The 18,943-nt window shown below is 38.1% G+C and overlaps 1 protein-coding gene across 1 annotated transcript in view; it reads left to right on the forward strand.

The window, feature by feature from the left end:
• Positions 1 to 18,943, forward strand: part of DOCK2 (dedicator of cytokinesis 2) — a 394,233-nt gene that overhangs the window by 178,493 nt on the left and 196,797 nt on the right. The window contains exon 30 of the mRNA XM_004679543.2: positions 953 to 1,048. Within this exon, the coding sequence (XP_004679600.1) occupies positions 953 to 1,048 (96 nt within the window). The remainder of the gene's footprint in view (positions 1 to 952; positions 1,049 to 18,943) is intronic.

Below are 18,943 nucleotides of genomic sequence, written 5' to 3' on the forward strand. Positions count from 1 at the left end.
ATGTATAAGTGTGTGTGTGTGTGTGCATAAAGAATGTTGAGGCTCAGAGAGATTGCATGGTAAGGAAGTTTGCACAGCTGCAAGTACAGAGCTGAAACTCAAAGCAGTTGTGTTCGAAATCCCAGGACATTTCCAGTTGGTTAGACCACTTTCCTAGTATTATGGAAAAAATTCAGTTCCTTAAGGCTATAGGATTAAAAAAAAATCTTAGGAAATATGCACAGTACTTTTGCTTACCTCAATAAGCGTAAGCAGGCTCTACCCAAGGTTCAGGAGATTATATTAAAATTGGGCAGAAATCAAATGATTTTACAACCTGATTCACCCTGGACCACGTCCAATGCTGATTATGCATTTTATGATACAAAGCACACCCATGGTTCCCATTTCCATTATAGAACCTCCGTCCCAAGCTCTGGAAGCACTCTGGAAGTACTGCTACATTTGTCCCTCCAGTCTAGGTTTGATAGTGGCTTCCTGCTGTTGCTAATCTCTAGGTTAGGTTGTATTGCAGCTTCTTTATTGCATGTATAAACAATGACCTGAATTAAATTTCCTACTTATCCTAGGTTACTAGGTAAGACCCTGACCGTTACAGAGATGAAGATAGCAAAACTCAAAGAAGTAACTCAACCAATATAGTACAATAATTCTTGACAGGGTTAGTATTCTAAACCAAATATTTTGATTGCAGAGCTTAATTATAAATCATTAGCTTATATTTAAGGTGGTTAGTGAATTTTCTGGTCGTAGTAGCTATGGGGATATGATGACAGCAACCACGATGATGATGATGATGATGATGATGATGATGATGAAGAAGATGGTGGCACAGAGCTCTTGGTGGTAATATTGATGACCACCATATGCAATCATTGTTGTATGTCCTTTGGAAGAGATATGCAGATACAATGTCTTATTTGTCACACTGATGTTTCTGAATGTATTACAGGCCTTCACTTACCACCACATTCAAGAGATCATGGTCCAGCTGCTTCGCACAGTGAATAGGACAGTCATCACCATGGGGCGGGATCACGTTCTGATTGTGAGTAGATCTCATCTTCTTTTCCAACATTGACAACTGTTCATGGTCAGGGAATGGATTTCCTGAAAGAACAGATCATGTCAAACACTCAGCACTGATTGTTCCTTTGGAGTACAAGGCTTAGAGAGAGAGCATGAGAGTTACTCAAGAGGCTGAAATAAAACAAGACTAGAACTTGTCTACCAAGTCAGTGTAGCAAGGGAGATTAGAGTGTCACTGGAAATGATGGAGAAGTGAGAGAAAAAGACTTTATTGGTGGGTCCAGCAGAATGTTCCAGGAACCTCTTTTCTGGTCTAGAATAAAGCAATACCTAGTTGCACTTGAGTTTGGTCTAAGTGGCTTCAGTGTGAAATGTGATTGAAGATTTCAATTGCTTCGAAGTCTTGCTAAAAGTGAGGTTATTCTGCACATGCACAATATTCAGAGCTCAGGGTATTCCTGATATTATTTTCTCTCTTCAAAGGGAAATAGTCCTTGGAAACTTTGACCATGCTTGTGTTAAACCAAGCGCCAAAAATTCTAATTCTTACAAGAATCAATAGTCAACGTCACTCCTCTGCTTTAGCTCACCCATGATTTCCTATCTCACTTATAAAGTCCAAACCATAACTGGGCCCAAAGTACCCCCTACCCCTTGCTCATTCATTTTTGTGTTCCTTCCCCAAATTAAATATGATTTCATTAGCCATTCTCTTGAATTTTTCCATTTTCTCCAGTGGTCTGAGTGTTCCTCCAGTTAATCAGGTCTTGGCTTAGGTGTCACTGAATCAGAGACTTTCTTGTCCTGGCTACCTGGTCTATAGTGCCTGGTACCTGTTCACCCTCTTTGAACATCTATGCTTTACTTCTTCATTTAACTCAGTACTTATTACTACCAAACATACACACTCATGTGTACACATCACACGTGTCTGTAAGCATATATTTATATGTTGCCTTATGGGCTCTAAAAATGTAAGGATTTTAGTCTTTTTTTGTCCAGCTCCATAAGAGTTCTTGGAATGTAGTAGGTATTTGATAAACATCCATTGAATGAATAAGTAAATGAATGAAATGTACTAGGCAGGAACTTTAATGTCTAGAGATGACAAGTGCTACTCATTTCTGATTGACCCCATGTGGCCATATAGTTGCCAAAACCCATAAGGTTTCACGAGAAGCTAAAATCCTCATGCTTTATGTGAAATTTCCTGATCTTTAAGTGTTGGCAGCTAATTAAAAGGAAATCACTGTAAACACTCCGTGATTCCAAGACAGCTAAATTCAGATCTCTGAAAGCCAATATGGGATCACTGCTTTAAATGTACATGTGCACCAGATGTGGGATATTGACTCTCAATATACTATAATCCTGCCTTAGGGAGACAGCATATAAGGTGCTGAGTGTGATTCTAAAAGTTATTGGACAAGAATTTGATCCCAAGAAGAGATCAAATAGAAAACTTTTTACTTGCTTCTACCTACTCATGTCAATGCATATTTACTTAATGTATATTATGTCTATCAAAGGAGTGGTGACAGCGAGCTGTGTCAAGTGCTCCTGCCTTTTTCAGTCACAGAGCCATGTAAGTTGGTCTCTGTCATTTGTCTCAATCACCATTTCTGATTCAGTTACAGCTTTTTATAACTGCAGTTCCCATAACGTGGCTTAGATAAGTATTTTATGACCTCTCTAATCTTTACTTCTCTTTGGAGTCAGACCTAGAGATGACCATCAACCCATTTGGCTCCTTCTGCACAGTATAAGCTCTTAATTCTGTCTCTCCTTTGTAACAGTGATTCTTTGAAATAGTGCCTGGATGATAGAAAGCCCCAAGTAATGGCTAGCCACTATTATTTTCCTTTCTTTTTGATGTAAGTCATCTCTCTGTGTTTTTGCTTTATCAAGACAAGAAGTGAGCATACTTTGGGCTTCATTCACTACAGCCAGTTTTGAGCTTTTTAGTTGATGTTCTGTCCTGGCCGCTTGTCCTTCCAACAGAACTTACTGCTGTCCCGTTCATCTTTGTCAGGGCACTCCCATTTCTAGAAGGTTTAGTGACTATTGTATACAAAATTAAATCATAAATGCATCAAATTGGTCATTCCCAGCTTCTGAGATCAGGCCACAATCAAATTATTCAGCCTTCCGCTGTACTTTTCTGTATTCAAGTATCCACTGAAAATGTGAATATTGTGCAACATACCGGGCAGTTACTAACTTTCGTGCCATTTTCTTTGTAGTTCCTTTTTGTGTCTTCTCTAGCTATTGAAATTCCACCTACTCTACAAGTTCCAGCTGAAATGTATTTCTTATGAAGCTGCCCTAAAACTCACCAACCTCCCCCATTCTAAATTGCTTAATTCTCTTTTTCTTTTAACAATTTCATTGAAGTAAAATTTACATGTTTTAAAATCGAACCATTTTAAGTAACTGTCAAATACACAGTTTGACCAGCTTCTATACATCTGTACAGCTGTGCAGTCATCTTCATAATTCAGTTAGAATGCCTCCTTCATCCCCCAAATTTCCATTTACAGTCATTTTCTGTCTCACCAATATCCTCCCAGTCCTAAGCAATCACTAATCTTTCTGTTCCTCTTGCTGCCTTTTCTGGACATTTCATATAAATGAATTCATACAGTTTGAGGTCTTTGTGTCTGGCTTCTTTCCTTAGCATGATATTTTTGAGATTTACTCATATTTTAGGATGTTTTAGTACTTAATTGTTTATTATAGTTTCTTAATTACTAATTATAGTTTAATTTTACCACATTGTAGAGATATATCATATTTTGTTTATCCATTAGTTGGTAGATATTTGAATTGCTTCCAACTCCTGGCTATAATGAATAATATTGCTACAAACATTCACAAGGAAGTTTTGTGTGAATGTATATTAATTACTCTTGGGTAGAAATCTAGGAGTGGAATTTTGGGGCCATATGGAAAGCATATATTTAACTTTATCAGAAACTGACCAACTGTTTTCCATGGTAGCTGTACCATTTTACATTCCCACCAGTAATGTATATCTGGTTTCTCTACATCCTCACCAATACTTATTGTTGCAATCCTTTGAATTTTTGTATCTTCTTGATCTATTGAAATTCTACCTAAAACTTTAGTGGCATCTCACTGTGATTTTTATGTTTCCTGATGACTAGTGATGTTGAGCTTCTTTTCATGTATCCTGTTTCTTTTTGAGTCATTTTTAATCTGTAAATGTGCTATAGCTCCTCTCTTACATTGTAAATATTTTAGACTTAGACTTCTCCATAAAGTGGGCTAATAATCGACTTTCCTGATAAATATTTCTGGGAGAATTAAATAATAGCCAATAAAAATTCGCACACATTTCTTGTACATAATATTCATTTGGTATTTTATGAGTGCTCTGATAAACTCAGCACAAAGACTCAGAAATGAGTTATTAGGGTTATGCCATCAGGAAAACTGGACCTCTCCAATGAGTTGTTGCTAAATTACCTCAAACTCACCTTGTTCAGATCCTATTTATTAGCAGTCCCTGTGAGCCTTCTTCACACTCATGGGTGTTCTCAAAACTTGTGGTTGTGAGCTCCAGGAACAGAGGAGCTACTTTTAACACCTCCCCACACAACACACACACACACACCAACCCATTCACCTACCTGCCACTTTTAATTACTTACCAAGTCATACTGTTTTTAGTATATCTGGCCTCAGTTCCTTCCCTGTGAGATTCCTGTTTGCCTTTGCATACTCTCTGTCATTGGGACCCTGGTGTTTTGTCCATTGCAAGATGATTTTCTGTTTTTGTGTTCTACCCCTAAATTCTGTGGACCCCCTTTGAGGGTAGGGATTTACTCATTTACTCATTCTTCCATCCTCAACACACAGCAGAATGCCTAGTATTCTGGAGACTTGAAAAATATGTGTTAAAAATGAAGAAATGAATGAATCCATGGAAATGCTGTCTTATGTCATACTTTTTAATTTTGTACATGATTTTCCTTCAGTTTGGATTGCTCTTAGTTCAGAAATGAATGGTTTTATAAATATCTGGACCCCACATGTCAGGGAGTGCAGGAGCAGTGTAAGGAATCACCTGTTCAGACTCCTTCCCACCCCCCCTCCCAGACTGATTCTGCTATGAGTTCTAAGTTGTAAGCTGTGTCATTAGTCCTCAATGACTGTTGGGTGTGCTAGTGTAATTATGTAATTATGACAGTGTGAGTGCTGATTGGGGAGCACTAGTATATATATGAAACACACCTCACTAGGAATAGGAATGTGCCTGAACTCAAAGCAAGACATGAATGGGGTTTTCTTAAGATCTAGCCTCATTTTCATAAAATTGGTCTTTTCAGCAATTCTTAAACTAGAGGTATCTCTTCCAAATTAAAAGGAAAAATGGTGTTAGAAAAGTAATTACTCAGAGGTCAGAGTTCCCTGTCACAGCAGTGAAGGCCCCAATTTAATTTCAAATTTAAATTTGACAAGGAAGAGACATTTGCATTCCAACCATCACTTTTAATTTTCCAGGTATGACTTTTATTTGTTAGCATCTATTGCTTGGGAATATTAAACAATCAATATCTTTGCAAACATCAGATATGTCTAGTATCTCTGAAATCCCAAGAAACCCATGGCCAGGAACAGCTGGTTGCTTTTACAGCCTTATATGGGAATACATAGTGATTTTTCATTTCTTATTTATAAGAGTAGGGACATTGTGATAGAAGGTGTTAGCTATTAAAATTACAGGATGCATAGGGTTTTGATGGCTCACTTCTGGTACCCAGCACATTGTAATTATCATTTGCTGGAAATAGCCATTCCTGACTTTTCTGTATATTGTCTGCACAAGCAATCAAATGTTGATGGTGGCAAATGAGCAAAAGGAAAAATTTACAAAAATAACAAGCAAGGAAATAAGAAGAGCTTTTACATGACTGCTGCCCCCTCTTCCACTCTTTGCAAGAATCAAATCCATTAGAGATCTGTTGGTTCACTTGTTACCAACAAGTTTTACCTTGATGTTAAGAAAGACAGTCTGGGTAGATGGAAAGCTCAGAGAACAGGAGGAAGTCTCCACACTGATTCTGGAGAGTTGACTCTGACTTTAGGCTGTATTCATCTCTCTAGCTCATGGTTTATTCTATGTATTAACTTTTGGCATTTTTGAGATCATTGTAAGATATCTACATTTCCTGTTTTCTGGCCAATACCTTTTCTCTTTCCCGATCCCCAAAGCTCCTGAGGCAGGGATAGAAAATAGATTTCATTTTATGTGCTGGTTCTAGAGGATTGGTATTGGTGGCCTGTAGAACTGTCTTGAGAAGGATTCAGAGGCTACATCTTAGTGAAAAGAAGTGTTGAAGTGATTAGCAATATCACTTATAGGATAATCATTAGATTGCGGCTTAGTGAGGTTGCAGAATATTTGCAAATACTACCTGTTGATAGAAATCATTGTTGTTTTTCTGACCCAATCCAAAAGCTTACGTTAAGCTTAATATTAGTAATATTCTTTTCTACATATTATAGTTGGTAATATTATTTTCTACATATTCATAGTTCTATTAGGAAGGTTTTGGTGTAAGAGCAGAAGAATATGGAAAATCCCAAGAATCTCTGAGAGTCTGCATTTTTACTAGGGTAATATTTCTATGTCATATTTTCTGTCATATTTTATCAAGTATAAGAGGCACTGTAAAAGATCCTGTGCTCCAGTGAGGTGTTAAGCATCTATATATTTTGTATCATAAGAAAGATAACATCTACTTACTAAAATGTCCCACAGTGGGTGATTATTGCACTGATGACAAACTTTAGAGATGTTAAATATAACATAAGAAAGTAAGTTTGACTGAAAATCCCTACCATGTGATAGAACACATCACCAGTAATTATCACTAGCTTCTGTTGGTTACAAGAATAATCTGAGTATTGAAGGGTAGAAGCATCCTGGACAGAGTGAGACAGCTCATATGTGAGCTCAGAGAGGTCTACTTTATCCAGTCCCCTGTGTTTCCTTTAGGAAAGCATTCTTCAGCCCCACAGGTCAGATACAATGTGAGCAAAATTCTCCAGGCTTGTGTGTGTAGGTGAGGGAGTATTTCAGGGAATGCTCTCTGGTCAATCCATCCTGCTAACTGCTCTAGAAAATGTACCCCCCACACCACTCCCCCCTACCTTCTACTTCCCAGTGCTTCCCATAGAAAAAATCAACCATGGAACTTAAATACTGCCAGGAGTTCTTGGAAGGGAAATGATCTGGTAATTTTGTTGAAATTGGGATCTAGCTTTTATTTCGAGTAGTTAACATAAGCCTTTGGGTGATATATTTTGGGCCTAATTACCCCAGTTTTCGCAGAGGAGTCTATCGAGTGTTTAAATAAAGGTAAATGTGGTTGGCATCATGCCAGCTCAGCAGTTTGTTAAAAAAAAAAAAAAAAAAGTGGAACTCACCCATCCTCCACCACTTCCACTTACAACACTGAAAGACTCTGGAAATACCTGAGTCACCAGAGAACAAGGGCTTCAAATCTCTGAGCTCCCTTTCCATATGGTGGGGGGCCTACCTATGTACAAAATCTGCTTTGGAGTAGGAGCCCAGAGACTCCCCGAGGCCTGTGCAGGAGCTACAGCAAGATCATTACAGATTCATGCACACCATCTCATGGACATGAAGCAGTGGTATCCCAGCCAGAAATGGCTGGTTGACTCTTGACCATGCAGCAACCAACACCATGTTAACAAATTATATTGAAAATAAAGATGTCATTTATTGAAGAAAGATCCTGTGCTCCAGTGAGGTGTTAAGCATCTATATATTTGTATCACATAACCTTACATTGGGATCTCATACTTTGCATATGAGATAGCTGAAGCGCAGAGAGGTTTTGTAACTTGCCTATATAAACTTGCCACAGTTTATCAATGGAAGAGGTAGGATTTGAGTACTGGCAGTATGTTTCTAGAGTCCCTGCTCTTAAGTGCTGTTTCATTCAATTTTATACTATTAATATTTGAATTGTTTTTAGGCATCAAATATTTTTAAAGTAATGATGAGCAACTTGAACCCATTTTGCTGTTCTGTCTAGACTATGTGATCTCGTGAGATTACCTAAATATCAACTTTTACAAACCCATAAAAACTGTACCGAATTTTTGGTGGTTTTATTATGGCAATGCTATCTTTATGGTCAATCACCTCAACCCTGACCATTTTACCATCAAATCTATCAAATTAGAAGAAGAACTGTCTGTGTAGTGGTACTTATGAGATCGCAGACTTCAAATAAGAATGGAGACTTTGAGGTTCTGAAAGGTTTTAAAGGAAGAGGGAATCTCTTCTTTCACATCTAACTCCCCTTCAGGTTCTGTTTATGTTAGTTCTAACGGTCTCTCTAATCCAAATGCTATTCTCTATTTCATTGCTCCAATATGGCCTTGACCATCTTTCATTATTGCTTTGCTGTTCCTTCAGTCTTTTATCAGACACACTATTTCCTCCCTTTTGAATTCTTGCCATTGTGGCCAATGTGTTCTTTTAAGTAGAACTTTCTTGTTGAGATACAGCAGAGGCCCACACTGGCCAACGAAAAAGACCCAGATCTCCCCATCACCCTCAGGTTGCCTACTCTGTTCCTGCCTTACTCCCCATAGTCTTTACCTCCACTCTTACAACAACTCCACAGACTGCTCTGAAAGTCTCATAATGCTTTTTTCTTTCTGTGTCCCACTGCTTGCCATGCCCTCCATTGGTACATAATCTCTTTTCTTAACTTTCTTTTTAAGGCCTTCCACTTCTTACTGCTTCATGTTTGGCTTGACAGCACATCTTGATCCATTCACTGCTCTTCAGCCTGAACCTCCTTCATGCACTCATCATACTGTCATGAGAACATCCTTCCTAGTTTTCCAGAACAATGCCTGACTTCATTGCCTCTGCATCTGTAGGAAACATGCCAAACAGGATGATCTCAAAGAATCCATATCAAAGGAATGCAATTCTTATTGTTTCATTTACACAGACACCATCATTCTTTTCCTTAATAATCATTACTATTATTAGCCTTATGTTAGAGAATAAGAGAGGAGAGAGAGTTATTGCTGAATAATTGGACAAGTAAAAAGGGGTTGGGGAGGATGTGTGTGTCAGTAGTAAGTAGTTAACATTTTTGGAGAGCCTGTGATGAGATAGAAATGTTACTTTAAGGGCATTATCACATTTAATCTATGAGGTTGGGAAAAAAAATATGATTCCCTCTCAAAGAGGAAACTGATCAGAGTGCTTAAGCCCCTTGCCTAGCATCACATAACCTGGAAAGGAAGAAGCTACAGTCCACATCAGCCCACATTTTATACTAGACATATCTGGGAAATTGTTTTCCTACAGTAAATTAATTAAACCAAGCAAGTAAATTCCTGAGAGAGAGAGTTATTAATCTGACATATTAGTTTAAAAAATAGTGAATATATATATATGACCTAAAATTCTGGTTAGTAACCAAAAGATGTCATAATAACCTTTGGGTAGCTTGTTTGCTGCTTTATATGATAATGTGAATGGTGAGGTGGTGGCTATTGTCCTGTGAATGGGAAAGCTTTGCTTGAATAAGGATTTTAGTAATTACATCTCAGGTTGTACTTATTCTATAACATATATCAATGTGATATGATATGAAATAATATAATGTAATGGATTAGCAACTCAACTTATTAAGAATCCATAATATATAGAAGTCAGTATTGGATAGAATTCATAGAACTAGCTCTTGTTTTTAATTGACTTGAAAACCTTAACTAGGTGAAGGAAGGGATAGAGCATTGTAAGTGGGAGCAGTGTTTCTTGATTTATCTCCATCTCCTGGTGTATGAAATAGTCCTCACTCTTCAAGATCATGTTTTGTAGTGAAATCACTGTTCTCTGTTCATTTGTCAATGGCATGTCATAAGGGAATTCCTGTTAACCAGCCTAAGTTCCTCAGTAGACTATGGTCTGTAATGAGAAGGACTGTGTCCTACTACCTTCAGACTCCTGTCATTGAGTGATGGCTTGGCATGTAGGAGGTCCTTGGTCCAAGTTGATTAGCGGAATTAATGGAAAGAAGTTAATGAAATAACAAATTAATGTCTAACTTTAAAAGACTTCTTACTTAAAAATTAAGATAACAAAATATGTTTCATGCTAGGCTTTTCCTTAAGTTTTATACACACACACACACACACACACACACACACACACACATATATACTTCACTAGCTCTCTGTGATAGAATTCTTTTAGACAAATTAAAGTTTGAGATATGTGGCATAAAAGAATAAGAGTTGGTTTCATTCTTCAAACCTGCTTTCTGCACAATGACGAGCCACACGATGAGAATTAAGAGGAACTATGAGGTTCCTAATTTTGTTCCCACAGCTACTGCATTCTTGCTGACCTGCCCAATCAAGCAGATGTTGATCTTGACTAGAGAGTGCATGCAGATAGTGTCTTCCTTGCAGATGATGCCACTTTTACATTTTGCTCAGGGGCACACCTTGTGTATCTGCAGGGAAGTGAGTTCAGGCCCTGTGGAAGCTGGTAGCTGGAATGGTTCCACTCGCCACCTAAAGGTGCTATTGTCAGTGCCTAGACTGGGAAAAACAGAGATCAAGTTTGGAGATTGCCCAGAAAGCACTAAAGAAAAAAATGTAGTCACAGAAAGCCAATATGGCATCCTCCTAATGAAATTATCTCACAAATATCTCAGTGTCTGTTGGCTTCAGTTTGTGGAGCTGGATAACTCTGATTTGGAACAGGTATTTTTACATGCATTCTTAAAGGTCGGTCTCCACTCTTCTTCCTGTCCTATTTCTAGGCCCTGAAGAGAGGGTTGCCTTTTCTGGTCCTGGGAAAAATTTAGAATTTTCTGTCTGCCATTGAGTATCAACTCTTCACCTTCATGCCTGGTACTGCTTTTACAGAGCTGTGGAATAGCTATACCATATTAGGACAGATGGTATAGAAGTTGAATGTCCTCTTTTTTATCAGGGGCTGAGGAGACCTCACAGCATGATCAGGAAATTTTCCTACCTCACAATTCTGTTCCTCATTTTCCTCATCTGTTCAATGGGGCTAATCATGGTTATTACCTGTCAAACATATGTTGAAGATTGAATAAAAATGTATGTGTAAAGCTCACGGCACAGGGCCTAATGCACAGAGCCATTATTATTCTTTTTCAAGGCTATAGTTTCCTCCCTACTGTGACACAAGTGTTAAGAATAAGATTACAAGTTATTTGATGGCTTTGGGAGCTCTCTTGGGCTATGAAGTAATATCAAGCTGTTGATACATCTGGACTGTGAATAAAGCTCCCTTGAGATGAGACTGGCCACCATATGTTTGCTGCAAAGGCCTGGAACTTTGGCTGGAAGGAGAAATCCCATCATTGATTGTCCTTACCTGGGAACTGTTGAGCCACTGAAGCTCCTCACGAAGAATCCCTGTTGGAACAAGTACAAACAAAATAGGCTCCCCTCACAGGGCCCTGTTCCACATCATCCCCACCCAGGGCACCTTTCTTCTTACATGACTCAAAGGAATCAATTCTGTCAAAGGATCCTTTAAAATCACAGCCTAGTGTTCTAGATTTAGCTACATTCATACGGTGAAGCATTTGTGTGGCCACTGAATATTTATGATGATTTTTTAATAACCCAAGAACATTCTATGACTTAAATATAGAGAAGGATTGTAGGAATATAATAACAACCACAGTAAGAAAGTCATAAAGGACCCTGAAGGTCAGAAAGGAAAAATATGTAGCCCCTCCCTAGATCTTCCAGAGTTCTGACCTGGGAGCCCTGTTCTATAGCCAAAAGATACAATTTCTTCTACTAAAGGACATATAATTTGTACATTTCTGTGGTTTCACTTTTTTTTTCTAAAATTATTTTACTTTTCCTTTTGTAATTAAGAAAAAAAAACTCAACCCCCATTTCTTTAAAAATAGGAATTAATGAGTTAGTCAAGCTTACAGAAACATTTTCATATATATAATTTTACTTTTCTTCTGACCAGCCTATGAAGCCAAAAAAGGCAGATGGTTTCAATTTAAAGATAGAAATGGGGAATAGAGGTGACAGTTTAAAATTGTGCAAAATATCACCCGGAGAAGTCAGGATTCCTAGCTCTGACCTGGTCTGTCTCTCTTCCCTGGACTGTTCTTCTATCCATATTTTGTCCCCATTCAACCGACAAACAAGTATAAAGCATTTCAAGCATCTCAGACAATGTGATAAGTACTCAGAGGGGCCCAGAGATGAAGGGTACAATTCTTTCCCCCAGGATTTTGTTCACTGGTGGAGAGAGATTGACAAAAGAAATGTCGAGATAATAGAAACAGCAGTCTGAACAAAGTGCTGTGGGTACTTAGAGAGCAGAGTGACTAATCCCATGGCAGGGGCAGAGGATGATCTGAAAAAGTTACAGAGAGGAGGTGACATTTAAACTGCAACTTACTGTCTGGCATGGGCGTTAAAAGTTTGGAAGCCCTTGAAATGCTCCAACCTCTCCACCTCATGCTTATGGAATTTGACAAATTATTTATCTCCTCCCAGTTTATTCTTCTGGAAAATGAGTATAATCATTAGCTATCTCATTAATTCTTTTGAGGAATAAACAAGATAATGGAAGCAATGCACTTAGCAAATTCATTGTAAATTCAAGGAACTAGAACTTTTACCAATAGTACGTCTACCATTCATTAATTCAATCACATCACATTCCATGGTAGATAGTAATGGAACAGTATCCCAAGTGGGTGTATCAGCATATACAGAGTCATTGACAGGGTGATAGCCTTTTACTCTTTGGAAAGAGGTAAAGAGTAGAGTATAAGAAAAAATGGAATGGAAGGAAGTTTCTGTATTAGGCAGGAGTCAGATTGAGGACATTTATTTGCTGTGGGAGGAATTTTTATGCTCTATGATGGTGACTGGGTGCTATTAGAGATAAAAAATAAGCCAGGGAATGGCATATTTAGAGGTATGTCTTAGGGAGATCTCCAGATAGCCAGGAAGAATCTGGGTCTCCGGGATCAGACAAACTAAGAGAAAATGACAGCCAGTCCAGTGGTCCACATAGAACAGACAAGGCTGGTGAGGATCAAGTCTGAATTTAACCTAGAAAGACTTGTAGATTTTACAAGGTGAGCAAAGCAGTTTCTACTCTCAGGACATTTAACATATGGTGTGGAAAAGAGAGGAATAAGTAACAAATGGCTATAATTTAAGACAACCATCACAAGAAAGTGACAAGGTAGCATTAAGAAGGTCTAAACAGGAAATGTGGCATCAGGTGGGTAAATCAGAACAAAACTTATTATCAGAACCTCACTGGACCATCATAAGCTCTAGGAGGCATCTGCAGTTCTCTTGCCTGGCACCGAGAAGGGAATCTAAAACTGTTTATTGGGGGTAAAAAAAAAAAGAAAAGGAAAAGTAAGTATGGACTGAGTTTCACCTAACAAATTTCCATACATCTAATAGATGTATGGTAGTAGGGAGGGAGAGATCCATTTCAGGACATCCAGTCAGGTAAGAGTTGGTGAGTTCTTGATGTTCTATGGATTTACTTTACGCTTTCTGATCCCTAATGCTAATGCTGCAGAAAGCAGCTTGTATGTGTGTGTTAAACAAACAAAACACAATAACAACAATAACAATAGATAACTATTAATTTCCTCCATTGCCCATTTGGGAATTTGACCTGTGGGGTCAGGTCACTCAGACTGGGTATGTTGGCTGGAAGAGACTGTGAACTACTCTCAGTTTCAACAATTAAAATGACTCAGCTCATTTGGCTGAGAAGAAAGAAGCCTCTTCTGTCAGCATAACCAGGTTATTACGGCATTGTGTGTGCTACCTGGGAAACCAAGCCGAGGCACTGATTACAGGTCACTGTGTTTAGCAGATGATTGGAAAATACATACTGAGGGTTTTGCCAGGAGGAAAAAAATACAGCTTTCATCTGAGTGGAATTTAATATAATTTACTTATGGATTCTGAGAATTTTTGAAAGCAATCATGATAATAAAACTTTTATTTGCTTTGAAGAAAATATCCAATGGTGTGATTTTATTGTCTTTTCTTTGTAGTTGTGGTTTGTCAGAGAAAATGCTTTGCCCAAAATGCTTCTATAGTTAGACAGACTCTGTCTCCTTTAAATGCATTTTGTCTGAAATGGCCAAGGTCACAAGTAGTAAATTTTGCCATTTTAATGGAAACATTACAATGAATATAGTTAACAATCTGCCTTAATTTCAAAACTAATTTTCTCTCTCATACGGTAAGGTGGTATCTTGGCAAAATGTGCAGTTGCATTGGAGTTTAATTATAACAACAATTTGTTTAAAATAAGGTTATGCTGGACTGACACTATTTGGGACAAAGTTGGTAGAAGAATAACAGTGGAAGAGTATGCTAGGACTTGCTGTTCCTGGGTCCTGAATGCCCTAGAGACCACAATGGAATTAGAAGCCTGGGCATGATAGCTGCTGAAAGCCCTAGTCAGTGGAATGCTGGGTATTTCAGGAGTGCAAATAGAGCCCTTCTTCAAGTCAGCACTGATGGACAAAGAAAAACACTGGACATAATTTCTGCTGTCTCTCCAGTGGATCAAATCCATTTATTAATTTATTTCAGCAACAAATCTTTGAATCCCATTGTGCTCAGTGCTGAGATTCAAAGGTGTACAAAAATAAGCAGGATTTCTATCATAGGATGAAAACAGGATAATGAAAATAAAAAACTTGTATCAAAGAATGATGCAATATGTACAAAGACAACTGTGCAAGGATTTTGCAGGAGGGGACCCTGTGTCAGGTGAGGTGTTTGATGTGACATGGGTCATCATTTCTGGTGCTCATGGAGAGCCTTACCTGGGAACTGGACAGAGCGGGTGGCATTATGGGGAATATTCTAGAGAGAAGGAAAGCATACATAGATATTTTAATGTTGGGATCTTCCATGGGTGAAGCAGGCTGTGCCCTTTGGTCATGTCCATAGACTTGGCCATACTTCGTAAGTTTATCAGAAAGCAATTTGAATTTGAATTTCAGTCAGAGTATAGTGTGTTTCGGATAGAAATTTGGCAATGACTTTCACAGCTCTGTAGAGAATATAATGGAAGGGAAAGAGAGTAGGTGTGGGGAGACCAATTGGGATATTTTGGTGGATGCCACTGCCTCTGGCAATGGGAAAACCATACAAATCATTGTTCATGGGTTGAGGGTCCTATGGGAATCAAATAGGAATCACATATTTGTGGTAGGAGTGGTAAGTGTGCTCAACAGGAAATAAAACTGTAACTTGGTTAAAATAAGATGGGACAGGCCCGCCCCAGTGGCATAATGGGTTAGAACGTGCAGCACTGCAACAGAGCTGCAGCCACTTCAGTGAGAGTTCAATCCCCAGCCCCAGAGGTGATACACATGGTGTGGCACACCTCTACTGACCTACCCACTGCTCCCCTCAGCAGTGTATTTCATTGATCTGCCTGTTCTGCTCCCCACTCTGTCTTTGGTGAAGCTTCTCACCACCCCTGCACCTGTGGCCTATACCTAGTTCTATATGAATAAGTAAATAAATCTAAAAAAAGAAGTTACTGTGATAAAAGTACATAAGCCCATTCAACCAGTCAAACACTGTTGGATGTGGTCCTTAAGTGCATTTTATTGCAAACATGTTTGATGGGCATAATGGCCATAAAATATCTAAGTTTCTGGAGCTTGAAAGAAATATGGAACTAAAGCAGAGATGTGTTTTGGCATGTATCTAGTTTCCTTGAGTAACTTGAAATGAGAGCCTTTATGAAAATTTTATTGAAGGCTCTGTGCAACTTATAAGTAAACTTACCTGGAGGTATAATGGGTTTCCAGTCTAATGTCAGTGGTCCCTACAACTGTCCTGGGCTGTGGTATCAGGTAGATCCTTACACATTCCACCCAAACACATAATTCCCAAAATCAATTTCTGCCACATGATTGCTAGAGCCCTTTGGCAGATCATCTCGAGCTTGAAATGGCAGGACCCCAACTCTTCCAATATCTTTCGCCTTTGGGATATTTAACTCCATACAACAAGCATCCCTCATTTCCCCATGCTGCGCTTTCTATGCCTGCATATTCTTCTGCATCACTGACGATTTTGTTACTTAACATTTACTGTCATGTCCAGAAAAAGTTGATTCCTTAACACCTTTTTCCCTTAGAAAATCTTAATAAGTTGGATTCTGAAAACCTCTGTGGTCACATGAAGACCTCTTCTGTCCTCTTCCAATTGACTTCATTCAGCAAATGAATGACTATGCATTTATTCAGCACTTGTTGTGCGCCTGAGATTATGCTGTGATCTCACCCATTTCAATTGTCAGGACCCCTTGGCAGGCAAGGGTTATGTTCCTCACTCTAAGTAAAGCAATCAGAGACTCATTGAGGTCTCATAAAAATGTAAGGCAGCAGACCAATGCCTAACCTAAGAGTTCTTGCCTTTCGCAACCAATTTTCCCCACCCCCACTTAAATTGTTAATTAGCTGGCATTTAAGTGCCTCAGACAATGCAGGGGTGGAAAGAATGGAATCATATGATGGCTACATTATTTTCTTTTTAATTCTCTTGAAAATCCTAATTATCCAAGTAGAAAAGGTGTTTGGTGTTAATGTGGCTTTAGCACATGTTGAATATTTGCTAATCTGCCTTTTTAACAAAGAGAGCTGGACTCAAGCTTAGCTCCTTCAACGCTCAGCAATCTCTAGCAAGAATTTGATAAAGTTATTTTGATTTTTATCTTCTATTTTTTGGATATTACATTGTTTTTTGTCATGTTAGGGATAAAAGAAGCCAAAATTTGTTCCATTGAGTCACATCTCCTGCTTGATCCCAGGACATGTGGTACTTCATGAGTTCATTGCTGCACTAAATTTTGAATTTGTTCTTTATTTCCCTTGGGAAACATATAGAAGTGATTATAATGAAAAATAGCCCCTTTCCTAGGACTACTAATGTGTCTTTCTTAAATTTATATTTTGTAAAAGCAACCCACGCTAGTAATCAAGTCTTAAAACCTAGGAAAAATATGTAAGTTTATTGCAAAAGATAATATCCCATTTAAAACAGTTTAGAAATTTACAAAACCTTACATTAGTACATAGTCTTTAAGAAGGTGCTCTATAGATGAGCCGGTAAGTTCCAAGTATAATGAATACACATTTTTTTTTTTAACTACAGAAAAAGCAGCTACATAAACTCCTGCCACTTAAGTTGATGTATTGATCTCTTTCCCTTCCATTTTATAAAAGTAATTTTTGCTAAATTGATATATTTCCATTAAGCCGTATAACCTCAAATATAGCATTTCTGTAGAATATCATGGTAGATGTGACATATTTTACAAAGAAGCCATTTTCACATGAGTAGATGAGCATAGAGTTGGGATATTTGTATATGCATGTGTCTTTTAACAGAGAAACTTTCATTTTTGTTTAGCAGGAATATGTTTACTAAATAGTTTTCCTTTATAATGATTTCAAATATTCAATTTTCAGAGAAGACCTCCTTCCTGCTTTCAGATTGGTGACCCGAGCCACACTGTGTTGTGCTTTGGTATAGAATCATTTAATGTTATCTGGTTTGATTTCTAGAATTGCCAATTTTTACCAATGCCACTATCACATACTGCAGGCGAGGTTTACCTGAGACCCCAACATGTGTATGAAAACACATGTTGGGGTCAAGTATTACATACTTGAGTTACCTCAGATGCTTCCTCATCATTCCAGGCTCACTTTGCCAGATAAACCAGCTCAATGTAGGGTCATTCTGCTTGTTTGATGTTGGAGCATGCACAGAGCAGTTATAGTAAGTAGAGCAGGTGTTTATCACTCCATTCAAAAATGATGAAATTTCAAGCATTTTGCCAAAGGCATGTACAACACACTGCTCTGTTACCTGGGGTCTCTTAATTCCAGGAATGGGATTATTTTAATTCTAGCATGCTGCTTGAGAATATGAATTAATTTGAAAATTGGCATAAGCAATGCAAATTAAGATAGAAGCACTACTACAAGATAAAATTATGTAAGAGATCCCAAATGATTTTGCCCTATTGGACTATCTTCTGTGCTGTTCTTTTCCATTGTTGGGGCCAACTGAGAGTTGATTGTGCAGATACAGAAAGATTTGTGGCTTTTAGCCAGTGGTAGCATATCTTATTGAAATGTGGCTTCTTAAGTATGACAAGTGTATTTATCTTAATTTCAACTTAACGTTATGTATTCCAGTCTCATTTTGTGGGTTTAAACATTACACGAGAAACAGAACAAGAACATCTTGAATGACATTCTAAGACTTAAATAGTGCAAGCTGAGGTTCCTTGCCAAATTTTCCCTCTCTGCTCTCACTGAAATAGCTTTTGCACTGCAGCGCTGTGACTGGGGGAGGTGAAACTGTCAGAGTGGTTTGCTCAATTAGTCTCAATTTGCAGTGGATTTCATATATCCTGTGTTCACACAGATGCTGTGCTGTGCAAAGAATAAGATAGACACCTGGTCTTCAGCAAAGGGGGTAAGGGAAATGTCTCTGTTGATGGCTTTAGCATCCCTTTTTAAGCAACATCAGTTCAACCACAGATTGGCAGAGAATGAAAGGAGAAGACATGTAACCCTTGTCCACCAACTTTCATCCCCAAGAACATGTAGCAATTAGTTAATAATATTACTTTAGTAATATATTCAGCTAAGTAAGTTGATTGGACCCATGTTTGGGGTAATTTTGTCAAAAACTTAGTCAGATAAAAGAATTCAGACTTTGAGAAGGAAAGATCTTTAATGCTAAATTGGACACATATATGTATATAGATATACATATACAGATATAA

The sequence above is a fragment of the Condylura cristata genome, unplaced genomic scaffold, assembly GCF_000260355.1.
Source record: "Condylura cristata isolate star-nosed mole 26May11 unplaced genomic scaffold, ConCri1.0 scaffold00008, whole genome shotgun sequence".
NCBI lineage: Eukaryota > Metazoa > Chordata > Mammalia > Eulipotyphla > Talpidae > Condylura > Condylura cristata.